Source organism: Portunus trituberculatus, unplaced genomic scaffold (assembly GCF_017591435.1).
Source record: "Portunus trituberculatus isolate SZX2019 unplaced genomic scaffold, ASM1759143v1 PGA_scaffold_396__16_contigs__length_748793, whole genome shotgun sequence".
Taxonomy (NCBI): domain Eukaryota; kingdom Metazoa; phylum Arthropoda; class Malacostraca; order Decapoda; family Portunidae; genus Portunus; species Portunus trituberculatus.
The window spans coordinates 393,657-405,167 of NW_025541564.1; the positions used below are offsets into that span (position 1 = coordinate 393,657).

General features: G+C 52.2%; 2 protein-coding genes across 2 annotated transcripts; both read left to right on the plus strand.

Moving 5' to 3' along the window:
• The first annotated feature begins 3,948 nt into the window (after nt 1–3,948).
• On the plus strand, nt 3,949–7,006 carry LOC123500536. The gene is made up of 4 exons (XM_045249230.1): nt 3,949–4,705; nt 4,797–5,901; nt 5,973–6,413; nt 6,604–7,006. The coding sequence occupies exons 1-4, from the start codon at nt 3,949–3,951 to the stop codon at nt 7,004–7,006; spliced, it is 2,706 nt and encodes a 901-aa protein (XP_045105165.1).
• Nucleotides 7,007–7,080: 74 nt separating this feature from the next.
• On the plus strand, nt 7,081–7,996 carry LOC123500537. The gene is made up of 2 exons (XM_045249231.1): nt 7,081–7,679; nt 7,732–7,996. The coding sequence occupies exons 1-2, from the start codon at nt 7,081–7,083 to the stop codon at nt 7,994–7,996; spliced, it is 864 nt and encodes a 287-aa protein (XP_045105166.1).
• Nucleotides 7,997–11,511: the final 3,515 nt, after the last annotated feature.

The following is an 11,511-nucleotide window of genomic DNA, read 5'->3' on the forward strand; positions in this document are numbered from 1 at the left end:
CTAGATAAAAACTGCTGAATAAAAATAGGAAGGTGGCCACGGAGGCCTAAATTATACAACGAACGTAAAATGCCATGACACCAAGCTGTGTCATAGGCCTTCTCCAGATCAAAAACAACGGTTACCTGGTGGTGGTGATTAGTAAAAGCATCACAAATAGAAGACTCCAGGGATAGAAGAGCATCAGTAGTAGACCTCATTTTTCGGAAACCATACTGTACAGATGACAAGTAGTTCCCCCTCTCCAAGTACCATCATTTCCAACACTACAGATACAGGATGTCAGAGATATAGGACGATAGCTCGTTGCCTGGAGGTGATCTTTCCCAGGCTTAAGAAATGGAATAACCACTGCGACAGCCCAAGAGGGTGGAAAATCGCCTGTATGCCAAATCATTATTATAAAGATTTAATAAAAAGTTAAAAGCATGTGACGCAAAAAGGCATAAGGAATGTCGTCTGGACCAGGAGAAGAGTCATGACACTAAGACAAAGCAGTCCGCAACTCGGAAGCAGAGAAAAGGACATTATAAGATTCCCTCCAGCCGAAGAAAAGTTTATGCCGAGAGATTCCATTTTCTGGCGGTGACGTGCGCCGGGGCTGCAGGATGCCTCCGGGAAACACTGGCAAAGTGCTCTGCGAAGAGGTCGGCGACAGTCCTAGGGTCTGCCACCGTTCGCCCAGCAGACAACAAAACTGGTGGGGAAGGAGCAGAATACTTCCGAGCAATTCGGCGGACTTTGTTAAAGACATCCGTAAGAGAAGTGTGGGCGTTAATGGAAGAGACATAAGCTTTCCAAAAGGCTCTTTGTGTCTCTTTCAAAACGCGGCAAGCTCGAGCTCGGCAGTGCCGAAAAGCGTCCAGACACTGCGGGTCTCCACGATGTCGCCGGAGACGAGAGAAAGCTGCCCGTTTCTCTTTCACAACGTTCGTGCATGCTGCGTTCCACCAAGGAACGGGACGCTTAGTAAAGCGACCAGACGTCCTAGGGATTGTCTGAAGCGCTGCTGAAAGTTAAAAAATCAGTAAAATAATCAACAGCCTCAGCACAAGTAGAAAAGTCAGCCAACGGACGGATAAAACCCAGCGTGGGGGCCGGGACTGTGGCTCAGAATTCACAGACTGTAATAAAATCGGAAAGTGGTCACTACCGTGTAAATCCGGTAGGACCCGCCAATTAAAATCAAGGAAAGAATTAGATGTACACAGAGAAAGATCGATAGCTGTAAAAATCCCAGTAGGACTGTGGAAATGTGTAACATCCCCAGAATTTAAAATCCCTCATCCTCAATAAAAGAACCGATTAAAACCCCACGAGGATTACTAGCACCATCATCCCACAATGGGTGACGGCCATTAAAATCTCCCAACAAGAGGAAAGGCGAAGGCAACTGACGCACCAGACCGTCAAGCCCACCCCTGGAGACAGGAACCCGAGGAGGGAGATTTAAACTGCAAATAGTGTAGGATCGTCCCATAAAAATCTTAACAGCAACCACCTGAAGGGGAGAGTTGAGTTGCAAGGGGACAATAGGTATGTCTTGACGGACTAGGATAGCTGTGCCACCGTGGTGGCCCTGTTCGGGGAAAGAAGTGCTAAAAAAGGCACGATAGCCAGGAGGACTAGAATAAGTACTATCACCAAGCATAGTCTCTTGCAGAGCTACACGGGCTGGAGAGAACTCCAACAGTAAAGCTCGGAGTTCCCCCCACGAGGCGCGAAGGCCTCTACAGTTCCACTGTAGAAGCTTGAAGAAGACTATTTGGGTGCAGTGGACGGGCGAGCCTTTTGAGGCTGCCCGTGACTGACCTGACTAGAAATAATCAAACGACGAGAAGACACCGAGAGTTGAGATATGCCGGGTCGTTGGACCCCAGTCTTTCGGCTTATCGGTGGGTGATGCGAACCATCATCACTTCTACCGGTCCTCGGAGGACGAGGATCAGGCAGGACTGCACTTTCCGATACAGTGGGTCCACGAGGGACGGCTGTGACAATATCATCGGACGTCTCCATGCTAAGACCGTCCTCATCACAAGAAGCCCGATCTGACACGGAGGGCGGCACAGAAGGCTAGACAGAAACAACTGGAGCTACCATTGCAGAGCGGTCCCTGGAGGATTCACGGTCACGTGCACCGGGAGAAACCTTAGATTATTTAGGCTGAGCTAAATCGATCGACTCCACAGAGCCGCGGTGCCGTTTGGTCAGGCCCTTCAAAGGCTTAGAAGATACAGGTGGCAAATGGACATCTGCTATATGGGTGATTTTGGTCAAGTCTGTATTATTCTCGTAACTTCTTAGAGATGACTCAACCGAGTCATCGAACAAAAGGGCAAACCTATTGGCCAAATGAACAGGACCACCCGCCCCAACAGAGCGAGAGGTAGCAGAAGTTGTCGTCTTCGGTCCGGCAGACTCAGCTGAAGAGCGAGCGGCCAATGAAGCATAGGATGTCGCACCAGTACCACCCTTCTGCGGGCGGTACAGGAGTTAACGGCGGGCACTACCAAGGCTGATGAATTGGTTGTTAGCAAGCTGTAAAATGTCCTGCTCTAGGGGATACCTGGGCATTGCCTGGAACGTACCTGGTGAGCATCACGGCAACAGTAAGCAGCAGCATTGCAATGCTCCTCAGAGTGTGAATCTAGTGCAGAGCAATTACCACATCGAAAAGCCTCCTTGCAGGAGCTTTTACCGTGACCATACTGTGGGTTATGTATTGTATTAATGCATATTACGTGTATGTGGCAACACTGTGTATTTCTCTGCGCATTCAGCTAGCGCGTGAGCCTGTGCTCCCGAGTCGCTACTGGCCGCCATTTCCTACCCTTTGTAGCTCTAAGGACAAGTAAAGAATCTACGTGTACTGCGTGTATGTCTGCCCCTTACTTAGGCATACACGCCCTCCATTATACATCCCGCAACCAACATGGCGCAGTGACGACACGTCTTGTCCCTGAAGACATCAGTTACGAGGGGAAAGAACTCATCCCAGTAGCCGGCGGCGCCATCACGTCCTCCCGCCACCAGCTGTGAGATTGCTGACGTGTGCTACGACTGTGTGCTGCGGACCCGTCGTGTTACGTGACAGTGCAGTGCAGTGCAGCGTGTGGCAGTGTATTACAGTGCAGTGTGCGGCGGTATAGTGCAGTGCAGTGCCCGGGAGTGTTTGCATCGAGGTGCCGCTTTGTTTCAGGGGTTGGTTACGTCTCTTTGCCCAGAAACGAGCGCAGCGCGACGCACCTCTGGTCTCTGTCGAGTCCCGCAAGACACTGACTGCACTGCCATTACGAAAGCGGCGTGCCGTGAGCCCGCGCATACCTCCTTGCTGCACCTCTCGCTGCCTGCCTGCCCAGCTGTCTTCCCGCCACACCAGGCACACTGACACATTTGCTCTCACATCTACGAGTAATTCCTCGGCATGGCGCGGTCAAACCGACGTCCCAAGCCTCCCAGACGAGTTGAGGTGGAAGATGAGGGACGCCGAGACAACCAGACAGCCTGTCACAGACGTTGGCTGGTGCTACCGCAGGCGCGGGTGACGCGGCGGCCCCGGACACCGCCGCCCCACCTCCGCCCGCCATCCCACCCACCACCACCACTCCACCCAGGTCGCCACACCATGCACCTTCTCACACACCTGTCTACCCTGATTTCTCAGTATTCTTCCAATGGTTTGCTCGACGTGAGATGGAGGAACAACGCCGGGAAGACAGAGCTGAGTTTCGTGCTCTGTTAACCAGCCTCACTTCTTCCCAGGGCGCGCCCGGTGCAGCTCCGACGAACCCCCAGACGCTTGGGAGTCCTGGCGGTGCACAGAGCGGCTCCGGTACCCACCCACCTGTGCAGAAAGCACCTGTCACACCTCCGCCGCCACTGTAACACGACGTGACGTACCAAGTGTTTCGTGAGTGGAGGAGACGTTGGGAGGACTACGCGACGATGATCGACCTGCCCAGCCTGACGCTGCCTAAACAGAGGATCCAGCTACGTATGTGCCTCACTCTGGAGACGCAGAGGGTGTTAGAGCACACATTACAGGTGTCGCCTACCTCTCTCAAGCCAGTTGATGAAGTGCTTGACATTCTCCAGGCTCATATACGTGACTCCAACAACGAGGCATTGCGTCGGCGAGCCTTCACTAGCTGTCGGCAGGCGAGAGGCGAGCCCTTCTCCGAGTTTCTCGTCCGACTGAAGAGCCTGGCGGAGGAATTCGACATCTGTAAGGCTCACCACCTGGACTGTGAAGAGGCCTGGATGAAGCACGGTATCCTGACAGGCGTCCACGACGAGGAATTGGTGACCAAGATTGTGTCCCTCGACGCCGCCTCTACTCTTGCTGACGTCATCAATGTATGCAGGGCCCACGAGGCGACGCGGTCAGCCGCCTCTGCCATACGTGCCTCACCTACAGTGTCTGCTGTCTCAACGTATAAACAGACGAAGAAAGCAGCACACAAACCTGGAATCCTCCCTCATCAACCTTCACCCACTCATCGGGCACCTACCTCCTGCAGCAGCTGCGGCAGGCGAGACCACGGCCCGAAGGGCTGCCCAGCAACAGGTGTTACGTGCAGAGGTTGTGGGAAGACTGGCCACTACGCTTTGATGCCCAAGTGCCCAGCCAGGCAGTCTACGTGCATTGCTTGTAACCGTCTGGGGCACCTGGAGAAAGTCTGCAAGCAAACCAAGGCAAGGAGTAAGTCGCAGCGACCCGAGAAGCCGAAAGGAAAGAGGAAGACACCCCACCTTCCACGTGGTGCGGTTACAGTCTCTCACAACGGACCCAGGGTCTCATGAGGGCCCACCTGAGGCCTCATGTCAGTCTCCTATCAGTACTCGTGATGACCCGACACCTCCTCCTACTGTACGAGTGGAAGTGTTGCATGACGGTCACTCTGGTGGTCTGGACTTCATTCCTGACACTGGTGCCGACACGACGGTCATCGGCCCACAGCACTTGAAAATGTTGGGCATCGACAGACAGGCTCTTGGTCCTCCTCCATCCCTTGCCTACTACAACGCTGATGGGACGAAGATGTCTGCTGCCCTCGGTTCGCTCCAGGCCACACTAGTCTACGCCGAGCTGTCTTGTACGGGCTGGATAGATGTGCAGGGTTCGTGGAACACCCCACTTCTGTCCCGTGAACACTGTCGTGCTTTGGGGATCGTGCCTCACGACTTCCCTGCTCAGATTCTCTCAGCACGAGGCAGTGTCGCCAGTGTAAGGGAGGCGACAAACGCTCCAGCTCCACGTTCCAGCGTGCCTGCGTTACCTCTTCTCAGCACCACTTCCCCAGACGCAGCGAAGGAGTACTTCTTGAGGGAGTACCAGGATGTCCTCTTGACAAAGGATTCCACACAGGATGCTCCACTCAAGCCGATGTCTGGACCGCCGATGAGGATCCACTTACGAGACGACGCCCAGCCGTTTGCTGTCCACACGCCGAGGCTTATTTCTTTGGCCTACAGGGACGCAGTGAAAGCTGAGCTGGACTCTATGGTGGCACGAGGCGTTATTGCTCCTGTTGGTGACGTCCCATCTTATTGGTGCCATCCGATGGTTGTTGTGCCGAAACCTGGTGGAGGTGTCAGGATCACTACGGACCTGAGTAAGTTGAACGCACAAGTATCTCGGCCTGCACACCCATCACCCACGCCTTTTGCAGCCATCCGGAGCGTCGATGCCAGGGCACGCTACTTCACCACGATTGACGCGTTGTGTGGATATTGGCAGATACCCTTGCATGAGGACGATCAGGCCCTGACTACGTTCATCACTCCATATGGGCGTTTCAAGTACCTCCGAGGTCCCATGGGTTTCGCAGCCACAGGCGACGCCTTCCGCCTCCGAGGAGACATCGCGCTACAGGAGTGCCACAGTGTGTCAAAGTCGTGGATGACATTCTCGTGTACGACGAGGATTACTTCACACATCTACGCCACGTTAACGACATCTTGGCCAGATGCCGAGCCTATGACATCACTTTAAATGCCAAGAAGTTTGTGCTGGCGGCTCCATCAGTGTCCTTCTGCGGCTACAGGCTCTCCCATGACGTCATCGCAGCAGACCCTGACAAGGTTCGGGCCATCACTGAGTTTGCTACGCCTGCTACGTTGACCGACCTTAGGTCCTTCATGGGCCTTGTCAACCAGCTCGCCAGCTTCTCGCCCGACCTCGCTGCCACTGCTGCGCCTCTACGCCCACTTTTGAGCCCCAAGAAGTCGTTTGTGTGGACGCCCGACCATGAGCAAGCCTTCCAACGTGTGAAGATGGCCTTGGCCAGCCCACCAGTCCTTGCTGCCTTTGACCCTCTCTCCCGACGACTCTGCAGACCGATGCTTCCCGCCTGTATGGGCTGGGTTATGCCTTACTGCAGGACCACGGTGGTGGACAGCAGCGTCTCGTCCAGTGCGGCTCACGTTTCTTGACGGATACAGAGACCCGATATGCGACGATCGAGTTGGAGATGTTAGCTGTTGTATGGGCCATGGGGAAGACCAAGTTCTACCTCACAGGATTGCAACACTTTAACCTCGTCACCGATCATCGCCCTCTAGTTCCCATCCTAAACAGCTACTCCCTTGACGCTATAGAGAATCCACGTCTACAACGCCTCAAGGAGAAGATCGCCCGTACATCTTCACAGCTGTATGGCGCCCGGGCAAGGAGTTGTGTATCCCGGATGCTCTATCTCGCTCTCCTGTTGGCTACCCAACGCAGGCTGACGAAGTCCTTGGCACTGATACCGGCTTCCAAGTTAAGAGTATCGTTACACTACGTGCGATGGAGTCTCTTGCTCCGTTGGTGCCTCCTGATGTTGCAGAAGCACCTCCTGGCAGTGACCTTGCCCTTGAGGAGCTTCGTAAGGTGGCAACCGAGGACCCCGAGTACGTCCAGCTCCTTCATTTTGTGAAGAACGGATTCCCTATGGACAGATACGCCCCTCCCCAACGTGCTCCGCCCGTACTGGAAGTTACGGGAGGACCTCTACTGTGATGAGGATCTCGTTCTGTACGGTGCACGAGTGTTGATGCCTACAGCTCTACGTCGCCGTGTCTTGGCCCGCCTGCATGACAGCCATCGTGGTGTCGAAGCCACCAAGCGCCGTGCTAGGCAGGCTGTGTTCTGGCCAGGCGTGGATGCAGACATTGCCAACACTGTTCGAGCATGTGAGCCGTGCCAGATTCTGCAGCCCAGTCAACAGCAAGAGCCAAGACTCTGTGATGACAACCCAACTCGACCATTCGAGTCCATTTCTGCCGATTACTTCTTGTTGCAGGAAGGCTTTCTTAGTCATTGCAGATCGTCTGTCCGGCTGGCCTGTCGTCGTGTCCTGTGGCGCTGATACGACGTCTGCTGCCACCATTCGCCACTTCTGCCGCCTCTTCAGGGACCTGGGTGTTCCTGTACGCCTGCGCACGGACGGTGGCCCACAGTTCGCCAGCCGGGAGTTTTCTACGTTCTTCGAGCGCTGGGGAGTCCGTCACGACACATCGACGCCCCATTACCCACAGTCTAACGGCCATGCCGAGTCTGCAGTGAAGGCCGTGAAGCACTTCATCCAGAAGATGGCACCGTCTGGCAATATAGACTGTGAGGCGTTCGACAGGGGTCTCCTGGAGCTTCGGAACACATCCAACCAGACGGGTCGCTCTCCAGCTCAAGTCCTGTATGGTCGCCCTTTATGCTCTTGCGTCCCCGCACATGTCAGTGCCTTCCAGAAACGGTGGCAGGCCAGGACGAGAGTTGCGACGTCGAGCTGCTGCCCGTCTCCGTGATGCCACAAGTCGCTACGATGCTCACGCTCGGCCTCTTCCACCCTTGCAGCGAGGTGACGTGGTTCGGATCCAGGACCCGACTACGCAGCGGTGGGACAAGGTTGGCACCATCATGGGCGTTGGCAGGTCACGGGATTACCTGCTCAAGATGCCCAGTGGCCGAGTGTGGTGGAGGAACAGGCGCTTCCTCCGCCCTGCTCCACCCTAAACGCTTCTTCTACGATGGAGGACGCCACTGCTCCCTTGGCGGCACCTGATACGGTGGTGCCCGCAGGTCGCCACGACTCCAGGAGAAGGCGTCCGCAGCTGCAGTCGCTCGAGTCCCTGTGGACTTCTGAGCGCAGAAGGGGAGATGTAGGTTATGTATTGTATTAATGCATATTACGTGTATGTGGCAACACTGTGTATTTCTCTGCGCATTCAGCTAGCGCGTGAGCCTGTGCTCCCGAGTCGCTACTGGCCGCCATTTCCTACCCTTTGTAGCTCTAAGGACAAGTAAAGAATCTACGTGTACTGCCTGCCCCCTTACTTAGGCATACACGCCCTCCATTATACATCCCGCAACCAACACATACGAATAACATGAGAAACACTGAAGAGGGCGAGAAATAAAACGCCTCACCCTAAGGTTCATGGGACCGATATGAACACGGTCTTAGAGGGTGGAACCAAAAAAGGTGTGAAGGACCATGTTGGAGGAGTTCCTCATCTTAGTCACCTTTTAAACTGAGGTAGGGCACATTGCTAATATTTCTTCCTCTGGAAATTCATAAAGACCTTAACTATAAACACAACCTTTGCTATAATTAAAGGTGGGATGAGCCTTAACAGTCTCAAACATGCTGTCAGAAGGGTATGGGAGATGTTGCAACATCCTCGCTTGAGTAATATCTTAAGCTCGCACTAGCACCCCCTTACCATATTTCTTGAGGTTTCCCTCAGGAATCGTACTGATCTCTTTGGACAGGTACCGGGAGGCATGGATGAAATTCCCGCGCCCATTTCTGTAGTACGCCACAAACCAACGTGGAGGTGGGATGTGGCGAGCTTTTAGAACTGGATTCTCTATGTAGCTTTCAAAAACATTTGGGATGTAATCCATGTCACTGTCTGAAATATTACGTGACTGGAGAAATTCAGTTTTGAAGCCAGAGCCGGCAAGGGGAAGAGATGCTACATGTTCATAAGCCAGACGGGCTTCGTCACATGACAGAAAAGTCATATAGCAGCGGTTAGATGGAAAATCCTTATCATAAACAAGTCGAATGCGAAGAACCGTGTCATACACCTTGAGAAGTGAGCGTAAGGCGTGATAAGAAAATGATGGGTTAACATTTACCATCACAAGGGAGTCATATGCAGCAGAAATACGTCCCTCAGAAGAACTCCCAGAACAGGAGACTGCTGCGGAGGCTCTTGTGGAGGGAATCCTCCTTCCCACTCAGACCTGAAGATGACGTCTCGCGAGCCAGGTCAGCCACCTCACGAGAACCTGAAAGTTTTTTGTGTTTTCCCATAAAAAAACAGTAACACAAAAGATTAGCTCCTAGGGCAAGGGAAACCACCTACTGGGACGACAATGGGAGCAAGCGCTGACTGCCGTGGACGGGTACCTCGTCCCCATGCGGACCAATCGTTTTAAAAAGACCCCACATGATGCAGAAAGTTTGTCCACGACAGAGCTAAGATCCCCCTCCCAAAGCATCCCAGCCTGGACACCCAACCATCCAGCACACGACGGCCCCTACTGGGCGATCCCTCCAGCGGGTGGCTCCGCTGTTCCACTGGCAACCTACGTAGGAACCATTTAGTCTGGCCCCTCACTGGCGACCTTACTAGCATGGGTAGCCCTCTCCTCCTCGAAAGGGCAGAACAGGGGCTTAAGCCCCTCTAGCCTAGCTCACCAGGTCACAGGGGCACGCAAGCCCCCCCACCACGACAAGGCAGGTCCCATCTGGGGGGTGTCCCACAGGGAAGTATTCTTAGTGTTACGCTATTCGCAGTCGCCATAAATGGTGTTATAGATACTCTACCGGATGGCGTTCACAGCTCCTTATATGTGGATGATTTGTGCATCTCTTTTGCTGCTGCTAGGATGTCACTGATTGAGCGCAAACTCCAACTGGCAATCAATAGGGTGTCCGGTTGGGCCAACATGAACGGTTTTCGATTCTCCACCTCGAAAACCGTAGCCGTGCATTTTTGTCGCAACCGTGGTGTACATCCAGACCCTAATTTATACCTCACCAATAGACGCCTCTCATGCGTGGAGGCGACTCGATATCTTGGTTTAGTGTGGTTTTTCCCTCTTTTTATCGGTCTGGTAGCCTTCCTTCAGTAGCATCCGTCTTTACTGCGGAGCTGTCTGCCATAGTCCTAGCTTTACAGATTATTTTTACACTACCGGTTTCGTCTTTAACAATTTTTAGTGACTGTCGCAGTGCTCTTACTGCTCTCTCTTCCACTATCTCTCTTCATCCATTGGTTTTATAAGCCCTAGAGTGGCTATATCTACTTACCAGAAGAGGATATCGTGTTGTGTTCTATTGGATCCCTGGTCACGTTGGTGTTCCTGGGAATGAACACGCAGACCGCCTCGCTAAAGAGGCAGCAATTTACGCTCCATCTCCTGCCCCTATTCCGTTTTGAGATGTATTTCATCTAATTCGAGTGGCAGTTGCAGCAATTTGGCAGAGGAGATGGCTAATGGGGGTCGCAACCTCGAAAATGGGAGAGATCACTACTTCCTCTATCCCTCAATGGACATACACCCATGTCCGGGATCGCCGTGCACAGACTTTATTGGCGCTACTGCGTATAGGTCACACGTACCTTACAGTACCTGTTGACCAGGGACCCTCAACCTTACTGTGATGACTGCCTGGTGCTGCTTACGATGCGGCACCTACTAGTGGAGTGCCCCAGTTTGATTGACTTAAGACACCGCGGTGTCTATTATATCTCAAAGGTCCTTGGACTAGAGTGCCTGGTCCAGGGCCATGATGTTTTCGTTTTTGGGAGAAGCTGGCCTTCTCCCAAAGCTGTGATTTATTTCATTGTTTTTTTTTTTTTTATTTAGTTTTACTGTATTTTTAGTTTTTTCTTTTAGCTATTGCATTGCTTTTAACTGTTTTTAGTTAGTCCCTTTTTTATATTCTGTCTTTTTAAAGTATTTTGCGGCGCCAAATGACCTTTTGATGTTGCGGCGCCAGAAAGCTAAAAATCCAATCCAGTCCAATACACACACTGTCAGCAGATGTTAGTCATCCAGACTAAAAATAGTTCGTAATGCCCTAAGACATATGAGACTAACCAGATTAGTCAAGCATGGTCAATAATTAGTCCAGCATGAATTCTGATTAGTCACAATTCCTAAGTAATGACTAATTTATGACCAACATTTCTCCAAAACTAGTGAAAACCACTGATTGAAATTGGTCCCAGTGACTAATTTATGACCAACATTTCTCCATAACTAGTCAAAAACAGACTAATTGAAATTGGTCCCAATGACTTATTAATGACCAGCATTTCTCCAAAAGTCGTCAAAACCAGACTGATTGAAATTTGTCCCAATGACTAATTTATGACCAACATTTCTCCAAAACTAGTCAAAACCAGACTGATGTAATCTTATCCCAATGACTAATTTATGATCAACAACTTCAAGTCAAAATAAATCAAACCTAGATTCATAGGCATGCAGAGGCAAATAAAAGAGAA

What these genes read in the sequence shown, in the direction of transcription:
- LOC123500536 (XM_045249230.1), top strand. Translation starts at nt 3,949, where the DNA reads ATGATCGACCTGCCCAGCCTGACGCTGCCTAAACAGAGGATCCAGCTA. An exon ending in TGCCACAGTGTGTCAAAGTC is followed by an intron (nt 5,902 to 5,972) that starts GTGGATGACATT and finishes CATCTTGGCCAG; the next exon opens with ATGCCGAGCCTATGACATCA. An exon ending in GTGGTGGACAGCAGCGTCTC is followed by an intron (nt 6,414 to 6,603) that starts GTCCAGTGCGGC and finishes TTGACGCTATAG; the next exon opens with AGAATCCACGTCTACAACGC.
- LOC123500537 (XM_045249231.1), top strand. Translation starts at nt 7,081, where the DNA reads ATGACAGCCATCGTGGTGTCGAAGCCACCAAGCGCCGTGCTAGGCAGG. An exon ending in CGCTCTCCAGCTCAAGTCCT is followed by an intron (nt 7,680 to 7,731) that starts GTATGGTCGCCC and finishes AGTGCCTTCCAG; the next exon opens with AAACGGTGGCAGGCCAGGAC.